This window comes from Penicillium subrubescens (assembly GCF_028828155.1).
Source record: "Penicillium subrubescens strain IBT 31985 chromosome Unknown utg000010l_segment0_segment0, whole genome shotgun sequence".
Classification (NCBI taxonomy): Eukaryota; Fungi; Ascomycota; class Eurotiomycetes; order Eurotiales; family Aspergillaceae; genus Penicillium; species Penicillium subrubescens.
The window spans coordinates 967,244-986,681 of NW_026643160.1; the positions used below are offsets into that span (position 1 = coordinate 967,244).

General features: G+C 49.0%; 5 protein-coding genes across 5 annotated transcripts; 4 read left to right on the forward strand and 1 right to left on the reverse strand.

Annotated features, from left to right (window-relative positions):
* Window positions 1–1,635: 1,635 nt before the first annotated feature.
* On the forward strand, window positions 1,636–3,436 carry N7473_011542 (uncharacterized protein; the record flags this gene model as incomplete). Its single annotated transcript, XM_057157481.1, has 3 exons — window positions 1,636–2,688; window positions 2,811–3,316; window positions 3,379–3,436. The coding sequence occupies 3 exons, from the start codon at window positions 1,636–1,638 to the stop codon at window positions 3,434–3,436; spliced, it is 1,617 nt and encodes a 538-aa protein (XP_057003331.1).
* A 1,179-nt stretch (window positions 3,437–4,615) lies between these two features.
* On the forward strand, window positions 4,616–4,971 carry N7473_011543 (uncharacterized protein; the record flags this gene model as incomplete). The annotated part of the gene is made up of 2 exons (XM_057157482.1): window positions 4,616–4,892; window positions 4,958–4,971. 2 exons carry the CDS (start codon window positions 4,616–4,618, stop codon window positions 4,969–4,971), a joined length of 291 nt encoding a protein of 96 aa, XP_057003332.1.
* Window positions 4,972–8,166: 3,195 nt separating this feature from the next.
* Window positions 8,167–8,415, reverse strand: N7473_011544 (uncharacterized protein; the record flags this gene model as incomplete). The annotated part of the gene is made up of 1 exon (XM_057157483.1): window positions 8,167–8,415. The coding sequence occupies one exon, from the start codon at window positions 8,413–8,415 to the stop codon at window positions 8,167–8,169; it is 249 nt and encodes an 82-aa protein (XP_057003333.1).
* Window positions 8,416–9,936: 1,521 nt separating this feature from the next.
* N7473_011545 (uncharacterized protein) lies at window positions 9,937–11,343 on the forward strand (the record flags this gene model as incomplete). Its single annotated transcript, XM_057157484.1, has 1 exon — window positions 9,937–11,343. The coding sequence occupies one exon, from the start codon at window positions 9,937–9,939 to the stop codon at window positions 11,341–11,343; it is 1,407 nt and encodes a 468-aa protein (XP_057003334.1).
* A 2,193-nt stretch (window positions 11,344–13,536) lies between these two features.
* N7473_011546 (hybrid sensor histidine kinase/response regulator) lies at window positions 13,537–17,303 on the forward strand (the record flags this gene model as incomplete). The annotated part of the gene is made up of 3 exons (XM_057157485.1): window positions 13,537–13,604; window positions 13,658–17,007; window positions 17,059–17,303. 3 exons carry the CDS (start codon window positions 13,537–13,539, stop codon window positions 17,301–17,303), a joined length of 3,663 nt encoding a protein of 1,220 aa, XP_057003335.1.
* Between the last annotated feature and the right edge of the window lie 2,135 nt (window positions 17,304–19,438).

Below are 19,438 nucleotides of genomic sequence, written 5' to 3' on the forward strand. Positions count from 1 at the left end.
GCATTGTCGTTGTCGATAACGTAATCCACAGCCGAGCGGATCTCACAACCGAGCGGATCACCCCAAAAACACCATATTAATTGCGATTTTTCAAGTCATGATACATTAACAACGGGAAGATGCTCTTTATTGATTTAAGTACGCTATGATCTCTTAGTATAAGAATTAGTATAGCATGACTTATATATTCAGAGATTGATTCTTTACCTGCATTACTAAAAATACGCTCCGATCGAGCGATGTCGATATATATATCTGCATTATCACGCCTTAAAATATTTCTCGAGCTCATAAATTACCTTGGATGATATATTTAACACCAAGGTACCCTAAGGTCATATAATTAGCCTTGAGTGCTGAAATCTGAAGTTGTGAAATATTGCATTTAGTATGGTGTTTTGGGGTGATCCGCTCGGCCGCTGATTACGTTAGCTAGTATCCTCACATAAGATGACATGGGCCTTTGAAGGGCTGGGACTGGATTTAGAGATGACCCAAACCTCGGATCATGTCGATTACCGTCTCATTATCCGAAGAATTCGAGCTATGGGAGCGAAACTCTCTGTACGCCGATCCCTGCATTCTTTGGCAACCCTTACGACACGCTCACCACTTGTGAATCTAGGCAGGAGGTTGACAAATGTGGCTGGGTATGTGGCTGTAGTCGTGGCGCGATCCCCACTACCCCTACTGACTCACGAGGTTGAAGTCTATGGGTAATATTCTCATTCTACTCTTGTCTTGTGCGTCGATACGCTCAGAACCAACACGAAAGCTGCTGAGTACTTTACGGTAAGATACCTCTAGGTTTAAAAGAGATACTAAGCTTGTAGTCCGGTGGCTTGGAAAATAGTCGGAGATCACGACTAAACCAGATGCGGTGTGGATCAAACTACTGTTGAAGATATGCTCATCGAATTCTGGATTTGACTAAGTAACCCTAGTTAAGTAACTAACTGACTAGTTACGTTATTCAGAAGATATTACTCAACTCAACCATAGCGTGTGCTGTCCTCAAGTGCCCGGAGTGCCATTTGGGGCTCTATATGTTCTTTCGTCGCTGATGATGCTAAGCGGGAGAGCTTCGACTGGCCTTGCACAGAGCCCTGCGAAGGCCCAAACAAAATCAACCAGCAGGGACATCTTGGAAGCGCTCAGGGTCAGTGGGGCGGTTACCCCACGGCAAGGATTTCCTATTTATCATGTACGCGCCCACCTCAAGTAACTTAGGTCGCGCGGCGCTAAAGCAGCACTCAGCCACTCTTCACTCGGGCGACACCCACCTAAAGACTAGTCGCAGACGAGCTACACACTAGTCAGTTAGTACCCAATAGTTCTGCAGCATATTCTCAGATTATGTCGAGTTTCATGAAACACTCGGCGGCTTCGTTTCTGCATGAAGGATCGCGTTTAAGCCTCAAGATTGGTTAGTTGCTAGTATTGTACATGACCTGGCCTCTTGGCACCTGCGCATAGCCGCCTTTCCCAGGGTCTCGCACCAATGCACACCTCGTTGGTTTAACTATTAAACTCTCCCCCTATTTGCAATTAAGTTTGTTCTACTGTTCGGACTCTTGACCTTCTGCTTCGGGTGTCACTATATGGACGTGCTTAATTAGCGAATCTCAACTAACTATGCATGTCGAATTACGATCTAAGCAATGCAATCCCGATGATGAGAACGGCCTACTCTTCGGTTTACCGACCACCGCTCAAGAGGATAACCACCCAAAGAAAAGATGCGAATGTGCTGATACCAGTGGCGAGCGTCTTGGATTCAGTATTATGTTCCTCTTGCTTCTGATTCCACTGGCCCTGAGCATCCTACTACTCTACAGCGATACCCACAACTGCCTCTTTCCAGAAAATATGTACAACTTGGTGAATCAATACCGATCATCCGTTCAAACAGCGGTCCAGATCGTTTCCGCCACCCTAGCAGCCATCGAGGTCTTTGCGATTTGTCGCCTCATCAATCTGGCAACTCGCATTCGATTCAAAAGAGCTCCCGTGTCGCTAGATATGCTTGGCTTCTGGTCGGCACTTTCGATTCCAGCAGCCGATTGGAATTTGCCTATCTGGATGATCATCATGACAGTCCTGGTCGCGAATTTGCATACCGTTCTGACGGCCGTATGGACTGGTGCCCTGACCCCGGTGAATACTCTGAGCACCCAAAACACCATCATTCAAGTGCCTCACTGGTCCAATATCAGCCTGATCAAAGAATACCCAAGCCAGATCGATCGGACGGGCCCCTCCGTTCGTAATAGCAAGGGTTACTTCACATATTCTGTTGGCATGGGCCTTCTTGGGAGTCTGCTGGGCTCGGCCAATTCAGCATCCTCGCTTGACGGCGGCTTCCGCAATCACAATAAGCTGGATAATACACGGTTTCAATACCACGGGCGATCATACGGAGCGGGCTCAAGTATCGGCCTCACAGATCAGTCTGCACTCAATATCCGGCATGCAATCAACTATACCTACAGTGAGACGGCTCTCGCCCCTTCTGTTTCCTGTATTTACAACAGCAGCTCCCGATATGCTATCGACCAGGAGGGTAGTAGCAATGTCTATCCTGCAAAGGGGTATCTCCCTGACAGTGCGAGCGGAAGCGGAGAGTATACCGACTACGTGGGTTTCGGCACGGATGCGATTGTGGCACTTGCCGTTTCGCGTGACCCTGTAATATGGTCAACAAAGCGATATTTGGCTATAGCGGCGGGAAACTACTACAAAAATCTGGACAGGATGCAGTGCGCTGTGACTTTTACTACCACACAATTCAATATCACTGTCAATGTCAGCGAGCGAAAATCACGGTCCACAAGATGACAGCTCCCGGCCCTTCTGGACCTACTATAACAGACCTTGATCCCTACGGCAATATCACTCACGTGGTGATGCGTCAATTGGCGCTGATCTCCGCCGACCAGACAAGTTTCTACCGCTCCACTGTTGGAGATGTCTTCAATGCTAGTATTGGTGACTACGGAACCTTGATCAAAAACAACACGAGCACAACCAAATCAATATCGCAATCAGAAGTCAACCTGGAAGGAGCCGAGAACACAGTCATTTCCCTTGTCGACGACATGCTCGTGGCCTACGCATCGGCCCAGTTGGTAGTCGGTGGACTGACCGTTCCTGCACGAGCTTTTGTGAATGCCGAGGCCATTCGCGCCGGATCGCCGGGCTATATCATCACAAGTGCCGTCATCATCATCGTGATTGTCATTCTGGTGACGGTCGAAGCTGTGCGCATGCGAGGATGGAGAGCGCTCCCGGCATTTGATTATACGGATGCTCGAATGTTAGTTGTGGGCGCGTCAAGGGGAGGGCATGGAATCGCCGACCACGTCGGTCGTGAACGAGACAAGGACTGGGGCAGCGTTCCAATTATGTTGAGCGGCGGGGCACTCCAGGAACATAGATTGATACCTGTTGGGACACTCTATCAGGAAGTTCCTGACTCGCATTAGTAGGGAATTTTGATAACTGACGCTGATGTAGTGTTAACAGCGCCCACGGCACTGCTGGCACAGGAAGCGAAGAGAGAGAGAGGGAGACTGAGTCAAATTGGTCTATCTAGAACATGAAGACGAAGACGACTAGGAGAAGACGAAGAAGAAGAAGCAAAAGGGAACAGAACAGGGTCTATAAGGCCCTGAAGCACAAAGGAAAGGAACAAGGCCTGGTCCTGACAGGAAAACCCCGGCCTGCTTCATGCAGGGCCAAAGAAGACGACAAACCCTGCAAACCCTCGAGGTCAAAGGGATCGAGTCATCAGGTGTAAAATAAAGTTTCTGGTACCTCATTGGGTATAAACGAGAGGGAATCAAATCACAGGTGTGTGACCAGTCTGATTGGATGTGCTTGAATCATGCAAATGCGCCATGCCAGTCTCCCTCAGCTCAGCTACAACAGCCTCGTACGTCGGATTCGGAACAAAGCCAGCACAAATGACAGGCCCGCGTGCGCGCCGCATCGGACCAAAGCGGTCTCCTCGCTCCTCGTTTCTCATTCCCGACGCCCTAGTGAGACGATCATCGGCGGAACCGCCGAAGACACGGAGTGGGTCAGGGCCATCGGACCTTGAACCGGCCAAATCGTGGATTCGACTCCGTAGTGCACGATCGATCAAACCCTCGCAAAGCGCCCATTCATGGCTCCGTATCGCGGAAAATCGCCGATCAACTCATGGAAATGAAGCGGTCACAGCGCCCGGGCCCTGCGCTTCGGCAATACACACCCATAAGACCCATCCAATGCAAATTCCACCCTCCCTCGTGTTTGAGAGGATGTCCCGAGAGAGCCCAGCCATAGGCTCACGCTGGGATAATAAGTGTCGCCAGTCACGGCTTAGCGAAGAGTGGAGCGGACCGAGTCTTGGCTCCTGGAGGCTCGTATGTACAAAGTCTGTCCGCAGCACGCCAAACAAGCAAACGGTCGACGTGACGAGGGGAGAAGGAGGAGCTCCGTGGACCGGAGAGCAGGAGGGGTGCTGGTTCGGTCTAGTAGTAGTTCCCCAGGAACGGAGTACATATAGGGTCTGTGGGCGCTATATCGCGCGGGTCTGAAGGACCCTTTTTGCCAATCCTTCGCTGTCACGATGGCCCATAAACGGTCGGTTGGGCTATATATGCTCTCGCTGCCGCCGTTCACGCGAGCCCTACCATTCCCGACTCCATTGGCTGCTGCCACTGCCGCTGCCGCTGCCCATGATGCTCTGCAGCCAAATCTCCCCGAAGCAACTCCGGCTGTCGATGACTCCGCGGGTGAATTGCGCCGTCGCACAGGGTACGATGATACTTACGGTGCTACTGCGACCTACACTTCATGGACGAGCGCGAGCGTGTGTGGTTTCGTTGATGGAGTCCTGGACTTCTGTACGTGCAGTGTCACCACAGATCTCGCCCGAACCCCGATTAAATCAAGGTCGTGCTCTCTAAAGGCATCATTACCTAGGAGACATGGTACGAGCGGCGCGCAAGCAATGTGCAGGTGCTGAATCCCGGGAGAGCGAACGACACGCGACCGACCATCTGAAAGATCAAATGATAGAGGAGAGGAGACAAAGAATACGGGATACGACTATGAATATCAAGACAAGGAAGGATAAGATACTGGAAGAAGCTGAAAAATACTTCATGGATAACCACAATGATCAAAAGACCGCTCATCTAATCCAGGCTCTGGTCCACATCGCCAAAGAAACGCAACAACAAAACCGATCGAGTTCCACTGAAGGCCAGTGTGTAGATACATCCTCCCAAGGACGTTAGAGTTTGACCTCACCCCACAACACTTCGGTGGTGAGAGTATTTGATCCTAGCCACTATAATGTTGGCTGGATGTGTGCCAACAGCACTGGCTATGTTGCTGCGCTAGCCTTTCTTGACGAAAGACACGAAGGTCCAGAACATATGACCCCCGATGAGAAGAAAAATTATACTCTAGGCAGGGTTGGGATGACTAACGTCATCGTCGCTTGATTTCCCAATAGCAAGTATGGGTCGTCATCTAGAGCAAGCCTTGCTGCAGATATGCAGCACAGCTTTCCTAACATCAGAATCGGTCTGATGGTAGGCATTGGTGGCAGTGCGCCAAGTGCCAAGTATGATATCCGCCTAGGCGATATTGTCGTGAGTACTCCTGGCAAAGCGAAAGGTGGCGTGTTTCAATACGACTCCGACAAAACCGTACAAGGTCAGATCTTTCAATTTACCAGGTTTTTAGATCAGCCGCCGAGAGTCCTAAGTAATGCGGTATCTATGCTTCAGGTGGAACATGAACTTGAAGGTCATCAAATTAAAGAGAAAATCGATAAATTCTCAAGAAGTATCCAAGACTACAACAGAAGTTCAAACGACCGGACCAAGGTACCGACCGGCTATATAGAAGTGAAGTCATTCATGCTTCAAACAGTGAAGCAAACTACGCAAGAGCCTCATACCACCCGAACGGAAAGAAGACGAGGATAACCAAAAATTCACTATTGTTTAATTGCTTCCGCAAACCAGTTGATGAAGGACGCTTCGGTTCGGGTTAATCTTGCAGCTGAGATGGATGTTCTATGCTTTGAAATGGAAACGGCGGTGCTTATGAACCATTTTCCGTGTCTGGTCATTCGCGGGATATGCGACTACTCGGACTCCCATAAAGGCAAGGAGTGGCAAGGATACGCGGCAATGACGGCAGCCACATATACGACAGAGCTTCTGAGCATGATTCCTTTCCAAAATGTTGAGGCTGAGGAGCGAATTAGTGATCTCTTGCTCTAGTGGTTCGTCGACCTCGAGCTTCACTCTGAGGGAATAGGCAAGCACTGCTAGTAAATGCAGAAGTATCACAGCGGGTCTCTGATTGAATTTGCATGGCCGTTCAATTACTGTTCATATTTTCGCCTCTCGGGGCATTTGCTTTCTGGGTTCATTGTTGTCTGACAATCCTGGATGCAACGACCTACAGTAGTTTTCGAAATCAGTTATATTTCTAAACTCTTGTAACTTCATTCCCAGAAAATAATAGACCTCATGTACCTGCTCAAATGCCAAACAAACACAGAATTGCTGCAAGCGTCTGATTCCTGTCAACCTGTTGATGAGAACCGTTGATATTGGAGTTGCATGTGCGCCCTGTATGATTACCGTGACGCTTCTATATCAACATATATAAATCCTGAGAGCCTTCTCTTGTTTTAATGCCAAACCTTCCCGTAAAGGCACAGAACAACGGCGTACTGATTGGATCAAGTCTACGATATAGAAGAGAAACTCGCCTTTATTATATACTTTTGAGAGGTAGTTTCGCACGGACTGCTCGCAAGGAGAAAACTGACCCTCGTAGCTAGCAGGCCGTTGGGGGGCTTTTAGTAGACAGTGTTGATATCACCAGTTAGGTACTGTGTACACAGTTAAGTTGACAGTGTTTTGCTTCCAAAGCAAAAGTCAATTGATTCATGTAGATAGACGTAGATGATCAGTCTATTTGGAAAACACCCCTAGATCCCACCGCCGGCCCTCCGTGGTCACAACACCGGGGCCGCAGTCCAGCGCAAGAATGCGTACACCAAGCAAGGAATGTAATCTATCAGTCGCTAGCAGTAAGTCACCGTGAGTTTGTTCTGACGGGAGGATATGTCCCAACAGACAGGTAATGAGGTAATTGATTGGTCCGTTTGTAAGATAACAAATGTATAGGGTCTAGGGTGGTAGGTAAGTAGCGGCAGAGCTACATCTTAGCTAATATAAACAGAGGCAAATTCGAAATAATAGGTCAGTTCAAATCTTCTAGTCTGCCAGAACCCCAAGTAATTCGCGGAACAGATAGCAAGAGCAAATCAAGACAAGGAAGCAATCCTAGCATCTTCAGGAACAAAAATTCTCAGTGAGTGCCCAGTCAAGGAGTGTCCTCAAGCTTTAACTTCCTCTTTTTAGGAGATTCAGGTCGAGGCCGCCAGCAGTAGGTATCAATAAGGTGATATATCAATTCCTCCGTGCTTCCAAAATCCACCAAGCAACCAGAATGCTCACACTTGAAGTTGCTATTCAATTGGCTCAAATGGGCTTCAACGTGGTTATGCCATTCTGGTAGGCTTATAAAAAACTGAACCATTCTTTTAGATGGAGGTAATTTCTTGTTTCCTAAGCAGAATGGACAAAACCTAGCCTTGATGGGCGTATTGCGGAACATCAACGGGTTACATCGAAGGACTGCTTCTGGATGATCAAGATGCTCTCTGTAATGATCCTCCTATTCATAAGACTTAGTAAACCATTGATCACACTCGAAGCACATTTCAGCAAATCTAATCTCATCGACGAGTTGTTGACGGGCTTTATAACACTGGTAGAGGTGTAGCTACCGTCTATAAGCCACGAGCCTAGATGGAAAAGAACGTTAGCTTTCACAAATAATTTATCTAATAGTAAAGACGAACTCTGCTATTGATTTTCTATATAAGCATTTTCCATTCTGAGGTCGGAGAGAGTTTCTATAAGCTGCAGAGTCTGTTTCCTTATAAAGAGACTCTAGGGCTGCTAGGGTATTCCGACCATCTCGGTGCCGTAATCTAATTTTCCTTGGAAGCAATTCGGCGAGGATGTCTCTCTGTGGCATAACCCTTCGACGATAGTAGAAAAGGGTTTGTTCGTAGATATTCTATTGCTGTTCATCGGAATTCCTCGGGTGTAGTGAGAGGAATCTGACGGAAGCAATTAGAGGCATACGAAGCTGGCCACGCGAAGACAAAGCATTCTTGAGAGGCAATAACTTATCAAAGATGCAAAGTGCACGTTGGTAGTCTCCCTTGGTCCTCAGGAGAACGGCACGTAAGATTTCTGAGTTGTCGTGTTCACTGAAATCCATGACGGAGACAAAACTGGCGGCTTGGTCCTTGCTCTTGGTCATTGTGAGGGTAGATATTGATCGTTTGGCCGGCGGGACGAGGTGAGAGGGGAGACAGAATGGTTGGAGACCGTTGCTGGCGCTCCTAGCGCGTACTTATAACTCATCTATCGTCGCTCTATATGTCAGCCGCTCGCGAAATCTTTCCCTGTGCCAAAACGTGCAAATGCACCTTTTGCCAGTGTGCCCTGCACCTTAGGCGGTCTTCGGGTGAAGAATATTCAGGTGGGTGAACTGCCGCCTGAAGCAGACTGAAGCAGACTGAAGCACGCCTGGGCAAAGCGGCGAGTCGCCCAGCACCGAACTATGGGCGCTAGGTGAGGTCAGCCATACTTTTGGCTGTTGTGTGTTTTGTTTTTGTTTGAATGTTTTTTGTGACTCGTTCGTTGGGTACCCTTGCCGCTTCACTCTTCAGCCACTTCAGGCCCTAAAGGCCCCTGAAGCGCTAACGTGGCCTTTCGGCTATACACCCCCTCTCTCCCACCCCCTCCCTGCTCGTGTCCTTTCCCTCCCCCTCTATTTGCTTTTTTGGTGACATGAACTGATCTTGATCGAAGCTGACTCTGGGAAATATATTTACCGTGGCTACTACGACCGTCAGGCCTGGTCTTGGCTGTCTCTTCTCTAAGGACGCAGTGAAGATTCTGACTGAAGAAGAGGTGCAGAAACGAATAGATTGCCCGAATGAAAATGAACAGAATTAGTATAACCTCTCCCGTAACCGCCGAATATATGGTCCACACTAATCAAGCGACACGATCTTGCTTCCTTCACGTACAAGTGCCACGTAGGGGTTTGCTGTCTTGCTTAGCTAGCAGCAGACGCAGAGAGAAGATAGTGTAATCCGGCGTCCTATACGTGCGGGAGTTGCCATGGCGGCCTCCGTGGTCCACGCTGAATATTCCCATCCCCTTGTTCGTTGACAACTGACCACACTGGCGGCGCAATGAATCATGGCACCGAATATAGCTAAATCTACGCTTGAGTTAATTTATGATATAACAAGCCGTGGTGAATTAACCGCCTCCCAGGTGGCTGAAGCTGCTGCCTGCAGTAAGCGCGCAATTTTAGCCAGTCTTGGCACATATTTTGAAACAGCAAAGCGGCTCTATCACTGTACCTTTTATTGCGCACGGGTTCTGGCGCGAGGCTGCGCATTAACGGTGCTGACTGCGCCCACGGCACTGCTGGCACAGGAAGGAGAAGAGAAGAGGGAGACTGAGTCAATTGGTCTATCTAGGAACAGGAAGACGAAGACGACTAAGAGAAGAAGAAGCAGAAGGGAACAGAAAGCAAAAAGGAAAGGAACAAGGCCTGGTCCTGACAGGAAAACCCCGGCCTGCTTCATGCAGGGCCAAAGAAGACGACAAACCCTGCAAACCCTATCGAGGTCAAAGGGATCGAGTCATCAGGTGCAGTGTTAACAACTCGCAGACTTATAGCCAGTTCCTCCCCTTTCCTTCCTATCATGACACTTCAGCTCATCGAACCTCGTCCCAGGCGGTTATCTCACTCCAAGCCAATATGCCCTCCATACATGAGTCATTCTTCTCTTATAATGTTACCCGGCCTTACCCTTATCGTTGGTTTACGCCGGTTGCTGTGCTCGGAGGGGTGACATTCGCGGCCTTGTTCAGCCTCCTCAACTTCGCCGCCAATGGCTATGATCTAGTGGTGCAAATATCGACTGATCCTAACTCCACCATGTCTAGTGCCGGATGGCTAGGTCGCTGGCCTTCTTACTTCACGGATAAGGTGCGGCCAACCTGCCAGCCTGCGACCGTACCTGTCGGCAGCCAGATGTTTACGAATCAGACTTCGTTGACCTATACCTTGACAGCCGTCTGGCAGCTATCGGATGGAACGAATAGTACTGCTTTGCCTTCAATGTCCTATTTCAACAACGTTCTCGAAAACTGCACGGTGACAGCAATTGAAATAAATCTTGAGGCTCTTGATCGGACGGCATCCCAGTTCGGATTCTCTGAATGGGGCGCTGTAGTTCAAACTTACGTCTTATGTGGCTTCTATACTCCAAGTGGACTCATACAATTCAACTTGACCCAAGCATATGACTATATACCAGCGGCTATGTCCTGGTCACACCTGTATACGTTCCTCGGTACCAACTTTTTGGGAAGAGACAAAAGCACTCGGGCGAGCCTGTGGTGGGGAGAGTCTGTACTTTCAAATTATTACGTCTACCTCACGCGAACGATGCAAGATATTCGGGCTAATGCCACACATAACGACGAGCCTGGAATCCGTAAAGGAACCATCTACATGACCCCAGGCAATAGCATCGCCAGGGACATCAAGAGTCTACAGTTCTTCAACATCGACTATCGCTTCATAGTCGACCTTGGCTATGGAAATTTTGAGGTTTTATCTCCAGGGGAAGATCCCAGTGTCTCCAAGCTAGATCAAGGCCGAGTGTATCCAGACGTATGGATCATAGCCGATAGCCTAGCCAAATCTGCATACTCGACTGTATTGACGGACCTGGGACAAATCGCGGCCGGGCCGAATCTTCTCACCAACGCCGACGACCTGGAATATTTCTCCAGAAACTTCTCGACAATCCAGCGGCATAAGGCCAATGCGGACCCTGGCCCAGAGGTCGACATGTATTACGGCACTGCAAAGAATGGGACGGGTCCCTTGGGAACAACTCCGAGCGTTATTAGCCTGGGTTATATCTGCCAAGTCCCTCGACTGAAGTCGACCGGTAACCTTCTAGTGTCTATCCTGGTGGCGGATCTAGTGTTCCTACAAGCAGCTTGGCGGCTGTTCAAGCTTGCTACGGACACTTACCTGTTCAAGTCCAGACCGGAATCGAATCAATGTAAGGTTGAAGAGGCTCATGCTGAGCTTGATAAAGCGGATGGTGTCACGTCTAGCGGTTTCAACCTAGAGTCAAACATCCTCTGAAGCACTGGTCAACAAGAACCAACCTGTGAAAGAAAACGGTGCCCCGGCCCTAAGAGGACACTGCGAAAACGCTATACGGCTCTGGCTACCCAGCCAACCTGATGGTGGAAACAATGCTGCATTATTCGAGATTACACCTTGACAACATGTCAACCTGAGAGGTTCTACTAACAAGAGTTTGGTATCGTGAATGCAAATTTGCATTCTGGGTAAGTGTACGGTAGCAAGCTCGAGTTAAGCGCGGGTAACACCATCATTGGTTTAAGAATATTTGAATTCTAGCCCTATTGAGTGATCCGGTCTCTAGGCCTAGAGAATTCTCAGAACATTCTAGACTGTTATCAGCCGATTATCGCCCAAAGAGGTTTACTGGTACTGAATACCGTCTTCCGTTTGCGGGTATACTCTTTGACGCCTTCAATGTGAGCTGGCATATTCAGAGCCTATTTTGCTGAAATGCCCACAGTGGAGGAATAAAGACCTCAGAACAATGCCCTTGTACTGTACTATGAGCTCTACTTCCTGCTTCCTGGATGCGAGTAATCTTCTGGCACATAGACGCGAGTGAGACTGAGGAAGTGACACCCTGCTAGATCCTCGTAGCTCGCTCGAGATTTTTTTTCTTTAAATAGTTTGGACCTCCTACGGTGCCACGCTAGCTAGTCACCTTCCCCTCTCCTGTGGCCATTCTCGGATATCACATTTGATGTATCTCTCTCCGCATGTCTCACGCATTTTATTATAAGGTGGGCTTGAGGGACCTCATAGGAAGATATTTGGGGTCGTCTGCTTAAATAGAGTGATTTGTTATGTGTTTTGGAGGGTTCCTCAAGAAACAGTCTTGCGACCAATTTGGACTTGTTGCTTTCTTCCTTACCTGACTGACAGGCTTTCTACCCTGCAAGTGGATTCTATTCTAACAGAACGAGATGAGGGCAAACAGAAGAAGCAGGATGGAAAGCAGCAAAGTAGTGTCTGTCCTCACATCACGAAAACTTCCTTTCATTAAAAAGTGCCTTTGCGCATTTACAGTAGGGCTTCACCCCTCTGGGTGAAGAATATCCAGGTGGGTGAACTGTCACCTAAAGCCACCTTAAGCCCAGGTAGAGAGCGGCGAGCCCGCTTTTCTGACGCGACCGGCAAGGGTTGAATAGACCACGTCGAATTCACGCGCAATTTTCGCGATATTCGGTTTCTTTTGGCACATTACGACTGCGAGGGCCTTAGCCATACGGCTCTCGTCGAAATCGGCAGATTTAGGCATGTCGTGGTGGGTGAATTGGCTGGTTGAATGGTTTATTCAAAAATCTATGAAGGTCGAGTGGCTATGAAGGGGGCGTGGCGCACCCATATGCGGGAGCGTAGGGGTGGGTCGCAGCGTAGCGAAGGGCACGGATATCTGTGCCCTCCATGATATTGCCGCCCACCCACCGCTTCCGCTTATGGGTGCGCCCTAAATTCCCGCCATACTTATTTTTGTATGGCATTTCCATACAAAAGGTATGTACCTCACATTTCTAGAATTCTTCTAAAATCGAGATATTTTTACTAGGGATGCCTATTTTTAAAACATTATCTAGATTCTAGTAGGCATGAACTTTAATCTATAAGGTTTTTAGGAATTCTAGCCTAAGATTAAAGATGTCATAATAGATTTAAAATCTCCTCATAGTAAATTTTTATTAAGAGAAAAATAGAAGGGGGAGTATTGTATCCTACTATATCTAATTTCTATTTTAAAAACTATGAATAGGAGTAATAGATAGATAATTATCTATATAGCCAGTTAAACATAGAAAAACAAAGTGTTGATATATATCTAGACCGAATAATCTATATGGAATAGCTATGTATCTTGTGTATGAAGACGCCATACAAAAGACGGGGGTTTAGGGATGACGGGTATTGGGCGCACCCATAAGCGGAAGCGGTGGGTGGGCCGCAATATCATGGAGCGCACAGAGATGTCAGTGGCGTCCTAATTCCTGTGTTCGTTGGGCGGGAAAGAGCCGATTTAAGCCTCTGCAGATCTTGGCGCGTCAGGAACCGCGATGACGTCGGGGGAGCAGAATGATATCATCCGCTCACACCCAGACCGCGCAGTTTAAAAGTCCGCACGAAGTCCAACCCGCGGCTGCGCTGTGGTACCAGAACCTGTGATGATCCTCAAAGACATAACACGCGAGCGATAACATGACTTTAGACAGTCAACCCAAGGAACTGGCGTGTTTCAGCGTGTCAAAGGAGCGAGAGTTCTACAGGTCAGCAAAAAGTGCAGCACTGCTTTGTTGAGCGAACCTGCTAACTCACCAAGATATCTCCCACGTGGCCACGCTTCGTTTCCCTTTGCCCCCCTTGACGAGTACGGTCGGGAAAAATTCGTTCCAACACCGTCGCGAGACCATGTCTTGACATCATTGGCTCAGCTGGCGGCCATGCGGCTCGGCGCGGAGCGGGCAATCATCTCGCTGTTTGGACCCACGCACCAATACATCCTCGCCGAAGCTACGGGATCGCCAACGGACGACGAAATACGACTAGGATGTTGCATATTGCCTATAGGCAGTGGCGTATGCATCGAGGTTGCCGAGTTACCTCTTTCAGAGCCATCGGATGACCCGGCGATAGTTCGGGGAGCGCTAGTCATACCAGACGCACATACCAGCCAATACATAAAGAAACACAGTCTGGTCAACAGGCTTCTCAACGCGCGGTCTTGTGTGGTAGTGCCAATAGTGACACCTCGAGGGAGTACGATAGGATCATTCGGAATATTTGAAACGCAGCCTCGACGATCCGAAATGGACCCATCGTCAATAGACTTTATGAAGCACATGGCGGCGACGGTGATGGAGCACTTGGATACCGTACGGTCGAAACACCTAAACAGCCAGGCCAAGCGGATGATTTTTGGTCTTGGCAGCTTTGTGGAAGGCAAGACCACGCTCCGTGATTCCTGGCTGGAGGAGGAGGAGCAGCAGGAGGAGGCTGACAGCCCGTGGATGAGGGATCTGGTTGAGGGACAGTTAAACAAAAACGAGCAGGATCTCCAGGAAACACAGACTCAAATGTGGCAGCTTACACATCGTCCAATGGAAAATGTAGCGTTTTCCAAAGACGAGGAGTCGAACAAGCGCCACAAAGTCAAGGCAACATATCGATCCTCGGATTCCGATGCTAAACTGCCTGACGACACCACTCCGGCTGCGCTGCAGCGGATATTCTTCCGGGCAGCTAATTTGATCCGTGAGTCTATTGAAGTGGAGGGTGTCGTTTTCCTTGATGCGAGGATTGAGTCTTTTGGCGGTCTCGTCGGGTACGAAACGACTGAGGAGAGGACAAGGTCGAGCAGTGAAGACAGCACGAACACGGGCAGCGGCGACAGTGCGTCTCTACCCACCCCCAGTTTTCTCCCTCCGAATTCCGAGGAGAATCCCACCACCTGCCGCACTCTGGGCTATTCCACCACCCAGTCTTCCACCAGGAATGACTGCGACCGTCGTGCGACATCGAATAACTATGCAGTACGAGAGAGTGTTCTCATGGCAATGATGAACCGGTACCCGCATGGGAAAATTTTCAACTATACGCAAGACGGCTCGTTATCCGACGATAGCAGCACCAGTGCCGGGACACAAGGAAGCGAGGGTAGCGGCAAAAGGCCACGGCGACGGCACAAGCAGGATGCAGACGACTTAAGCAAGGCATTTGGAGGTGCGCGTAGTATCATCTTCCTTCCTCTATGGGATACGCACAGATCGAGATGGCTCTCCGGGGTCTTTGTCTGGACAAATACTCCCAAACGTGTCTTTACGGCTGAGAATGAACTTGCCTATCTCCGAGCATTCAGCAACAGTGTCATGGCTGAGGTACATATGCTAGACGTGGAAATGGCAGAAAAGGCAAAGACGAACCTCGTCACCAGCATATCGCATGAACTGCGAAGTCCGCTGCACGGCATTCTTGGAACTGCAGATATCTTGGGTGACACTGCTATGAACGCGCTGCAACAGGGCATGGTTCATACCATTGAGTCCTGTGGCCGAACATTACTCGACACCATCAACCATTTGCTCGATTTTACCTATATTGACAAGTTCAAGCAAGACCCTAAGCTGAAGAAGAAGAAGAAGAAGGAGAAGCAGCACCGACGCAGTACCGTCCGCGAAGCCTCAGCTCAGGAGCAAGCAAATCTCGAGCGCACTCCTCCAAGCAGCATTGAGAACGCGTTCGAGGATGTTCAGCTAGACTCTGTACTCGAGGAAGTCGCGGAGAGTGTTTTTGCCGGCCACAGCTTTTATCATCACCCTCGCGCCCAGCATCGACATGGTAATGCAGAGGCTTCGCAAGCTACCCATCAGCCAAAGCAAGTGACCATCATATTTGACATCCAGGAGGCAGCCGAGTGGAAATTTTACACCCAGGCCGGGTGCTGGCGCCGCATCTTGATGAACGTTTTTAGCAATGCACTGAAATACACCACGCACGGATACATTTACCTGCGGTTGACGGCAACCGAAGCATCTTGCCCGGAGAGGAAGGATTCCGACGGCTCACCGGAACCTAACGACATGTATCTCGTCACACTCACTGTTAAAGACACCGGGCAAGGCATCGGCACAAATTTCTTACGAAATGGGTTGTTCGCTCCGTTCTCGCAAGAAGATACACTTGCTCCTGGTAGCGGACTCGGACTAAGCATTGTGCAAAAGATACTTCGCTCGCTTGACGGCTCGATCGAAGTCAATTCGGAGAAGGATCGCGGTACCGAAATATCCATTCAGGTGCCGCTCAAACTTGCCTCTCTACCAGACACTTCCGACGGGTCTTCTTCGAACGCGGCGTATAGCCTCTTACGGAAAGAGGGGAGCGGGAAAACCATTGGCTTGCTGGGATTCGGCTCTTCGGCCTCTTCAGATCGTGATGTCACGCTGTACAACGCGTTAAAGCGCGTGTGTGAGGACTGGTTCCATCTCACCGTCAAAACAGCATCTTTGCATGGCAACCGCACTCCCTGCGACTTTTACCTCATGGTCCACACTGATCTAGACGGACCAGATGCCGAAGAAAACCAGCAGTTCAACCTCCACGACCTAAATGGCATATCACCCCTCATTGTCATCTGTCAGTCTCCGGAGATCGCGCATAATATGTTCGCGCGCACAATGGCCTTAAAACGCGACCGGGACTCTATTGTTGAGTTCATCAGCCAGCCCTGCGGGCCGCGCAAGCTCGCAAAAACATTGGAGCTATGTATTCGCCAACTCCATGGCGAAGATACCCACCGCGAAGAAGGGACCCGCTGGGTCGAAATGCCGGAATCCTCGCATCTGCCTCTAGACATCGACACAAGAGACGCGCCGAGGGACAGGATGAAGATTAGCAAACGACCTACCACGGATACAGTTAGAAGCCAGGATAGTGGAGACTTGGGAAGCTCCGTTGGAAGCCCACACTTGGAACACCATCCTATGCCGGACGGGGAGAGCGCTCCGACGCATCACCAACCATACGCACTACTCGTCGAGGACAACCCGGTGAATCTAAGGATCCTCAAGACCTTCGTGACAAAGGAAGGCTGGAGTTGTGAGACCGCGAGCAACGGGCTCGAAGCCGTGGAGCGGTTCCGCGAGAACCCAAGCAAGTTCGCCGTGGTCATCATAGGTCGGCTAAACTCTTCACGCTCAACCTCAACCAAGCTAACAGACAATTCAGATATCTCAATGCCGATAATGAACGGTTTTAAAGCCAGCCGCACGATCCGCCAGTTCGAGCGGGAGCACTTTGACAAGAAATCTTCCTCAAAGCCACGATGGTACCCGACATCAATCATCGCGTTAACAGGATTGGACAGTGCGGCTGCGCAGCAGGAGGCGTTTGCTTCTGGAATCGACACCTTTCTCACCAAGCCGATCAAGCGACAGGATATACGCGCTCTGCTGGAGCGGTGTAAGCCATGACAAAGTGCATTATGTTCTGGGGGAAAAAGGAAGTTCTAATCCGACATGTATATATACGACTTAGTCATTCTCGGAGTGGACAGACGACGCCATGGTGGATGGGATGGTTTTTTTTGGATATGTAACGGTACATGACTATACATACAGTTTTACACTTTCATCCGTCACCTTGCAAACCTGGACCAACTTTCAGAAATGGACGCACCTATGTATGGTTTGTTGTATCATGTGATCAGGATTTGAAGCAATATTTCTCTATTTTCCGACATGGATGGCAATACCAGCCGTGACTGTAACTTTAATATGTATAGAATGACAGGGCATTGAATGATATCTAGTGGATTTAGATGTCAATATCCGAGATGACTACGTGTAAGATCAAGTTTGAAAACAATGATATCAATTCGGTGTAGAATGATGTACAAAACATAAAAATATTCTTAATTCGGTATAGTGGCGACCGTTATCGCCTTCCATGGTGGCCAATATAGTGAGTCGCTTCTGTGTACACACAAGGATTTTGTGCACCCTGTCTAAAATCCGACAGTTAGGTTATATAAGTACTATGAGGTTATCGTACTGAATTATTTCCTGTACAAATTAAGTCGGTTGAATTAGATAAGTGTTACTATTGAGAAGGGTCTTAAACATCGAGGTATAGCTTGATATAGTGCCCGTTGTACGCTGATCTGAGGAAAACCTTCCTTGGTAAGGTCCGGATGACCGATCTTAGGGATTCGACGGATTACGATACAATTGTATTGTACTCGTAGGCCACCCGCTACGTGGCCGAATTTATGCTCTAAATAGGCTTCCTAGGTTAGTTCCGGCACGTCGAGATCGAGCCAGAGCTACCCGAAGGAGGCGACAAGAACGATAAGCCAGGATAGACTAGCAGGCGTAGGTAGTGCAGACGCTGTGTATACGGAACGCAAAATCCACGGCCTACCGAGAGGTCGTGGACGAATATATCCAACACGTCATCACGCCAGTCGACAACGAACGCCACTAATCGAGAACGAAGCAGGAGGATAAAGATGCCGGAGAGGGATAGCAGAGATGGAGATGCAGGGAAAGCAGCGGGCTATTGTGAGGGCAAATTGAAGGATATACTGTAGGATTGAGAGCATCACGGGCGGTTTAGTACTGTTTTTGGGCTGATTTTATATGGCAAGACGCCGTTTTCCTTCGTATTTACTGTTTCATGCGCGTGGGCTGGCGTTCGGGTCACTCTTGCTTCCGCCGGAGGAAGCACCTGCATAGCCATTACGCCACTAGTTAGGCTGCAGCAGGTTAATAGAGTGTTGATTGATTGATTGATTGATGGTTGTTTTCACTAACTTTTGCTCGCTTTCGCCCAACTTTTGAATTGTCGGGACATATCCTCCCTTTTCACACATCGAGAAGGAAAATTAAATTCTCTGATAGAAAATTCTGGATCATAAGTGGGGGAGGACACACTGTAGTTCAGACCTACATTCCTCGCAAATAATTTCCGCCCTTATAATGTTGAAATTATCAAACGCAAAGAGGTAGAACATTTCTACATTTCTTCAATCTTGTAGAACCTGATCGTCAGTCGCCCTTGAAGTAAATCAATAATTGAGATATTTCCCCTATCAATCAATCAATCAATCAATCAACACTCTATTAACCTGTTGCAGCCTAACTAGTGGCGTAATGGCTATGCAGGCGCTCCCTCCGGCGGAAGCAAGAGTGATCCGAACGCCAGACCCGCGCATGAAACAGTAAATACAAAGGAAAACGGCGTATTGCCAAGTAAAGTAGCCCAAAAGTCAGTCCAAAACAGTATCAAAACGCCCTCCAAGCCCTCAGTCCCACGATATATCTCTCAATTCGCCCTCACATTGGCCTGCCGCTTCCTCTGCACCTCCATCCCCGGTATCTCTTCTGCTTCGTTCTTAATTGGTGGCGTTCGTCGTCGACTGGCGTGTTGACTTGTTGGATGTATTCTTCCACGACCTCTCGGTGGCCGTGGGTTTAGCGTTCCTCCTACCTAGCGTCTTCACCCCCTGTGCCGTCGCCAGATCATCCTAGCGGATCGTTTCCTTCGCCCTGCGGGGGCTCTGGCTCGATTTCGACGTGCCGGAACTGTCCTAGTAGGCCTGTTTGAA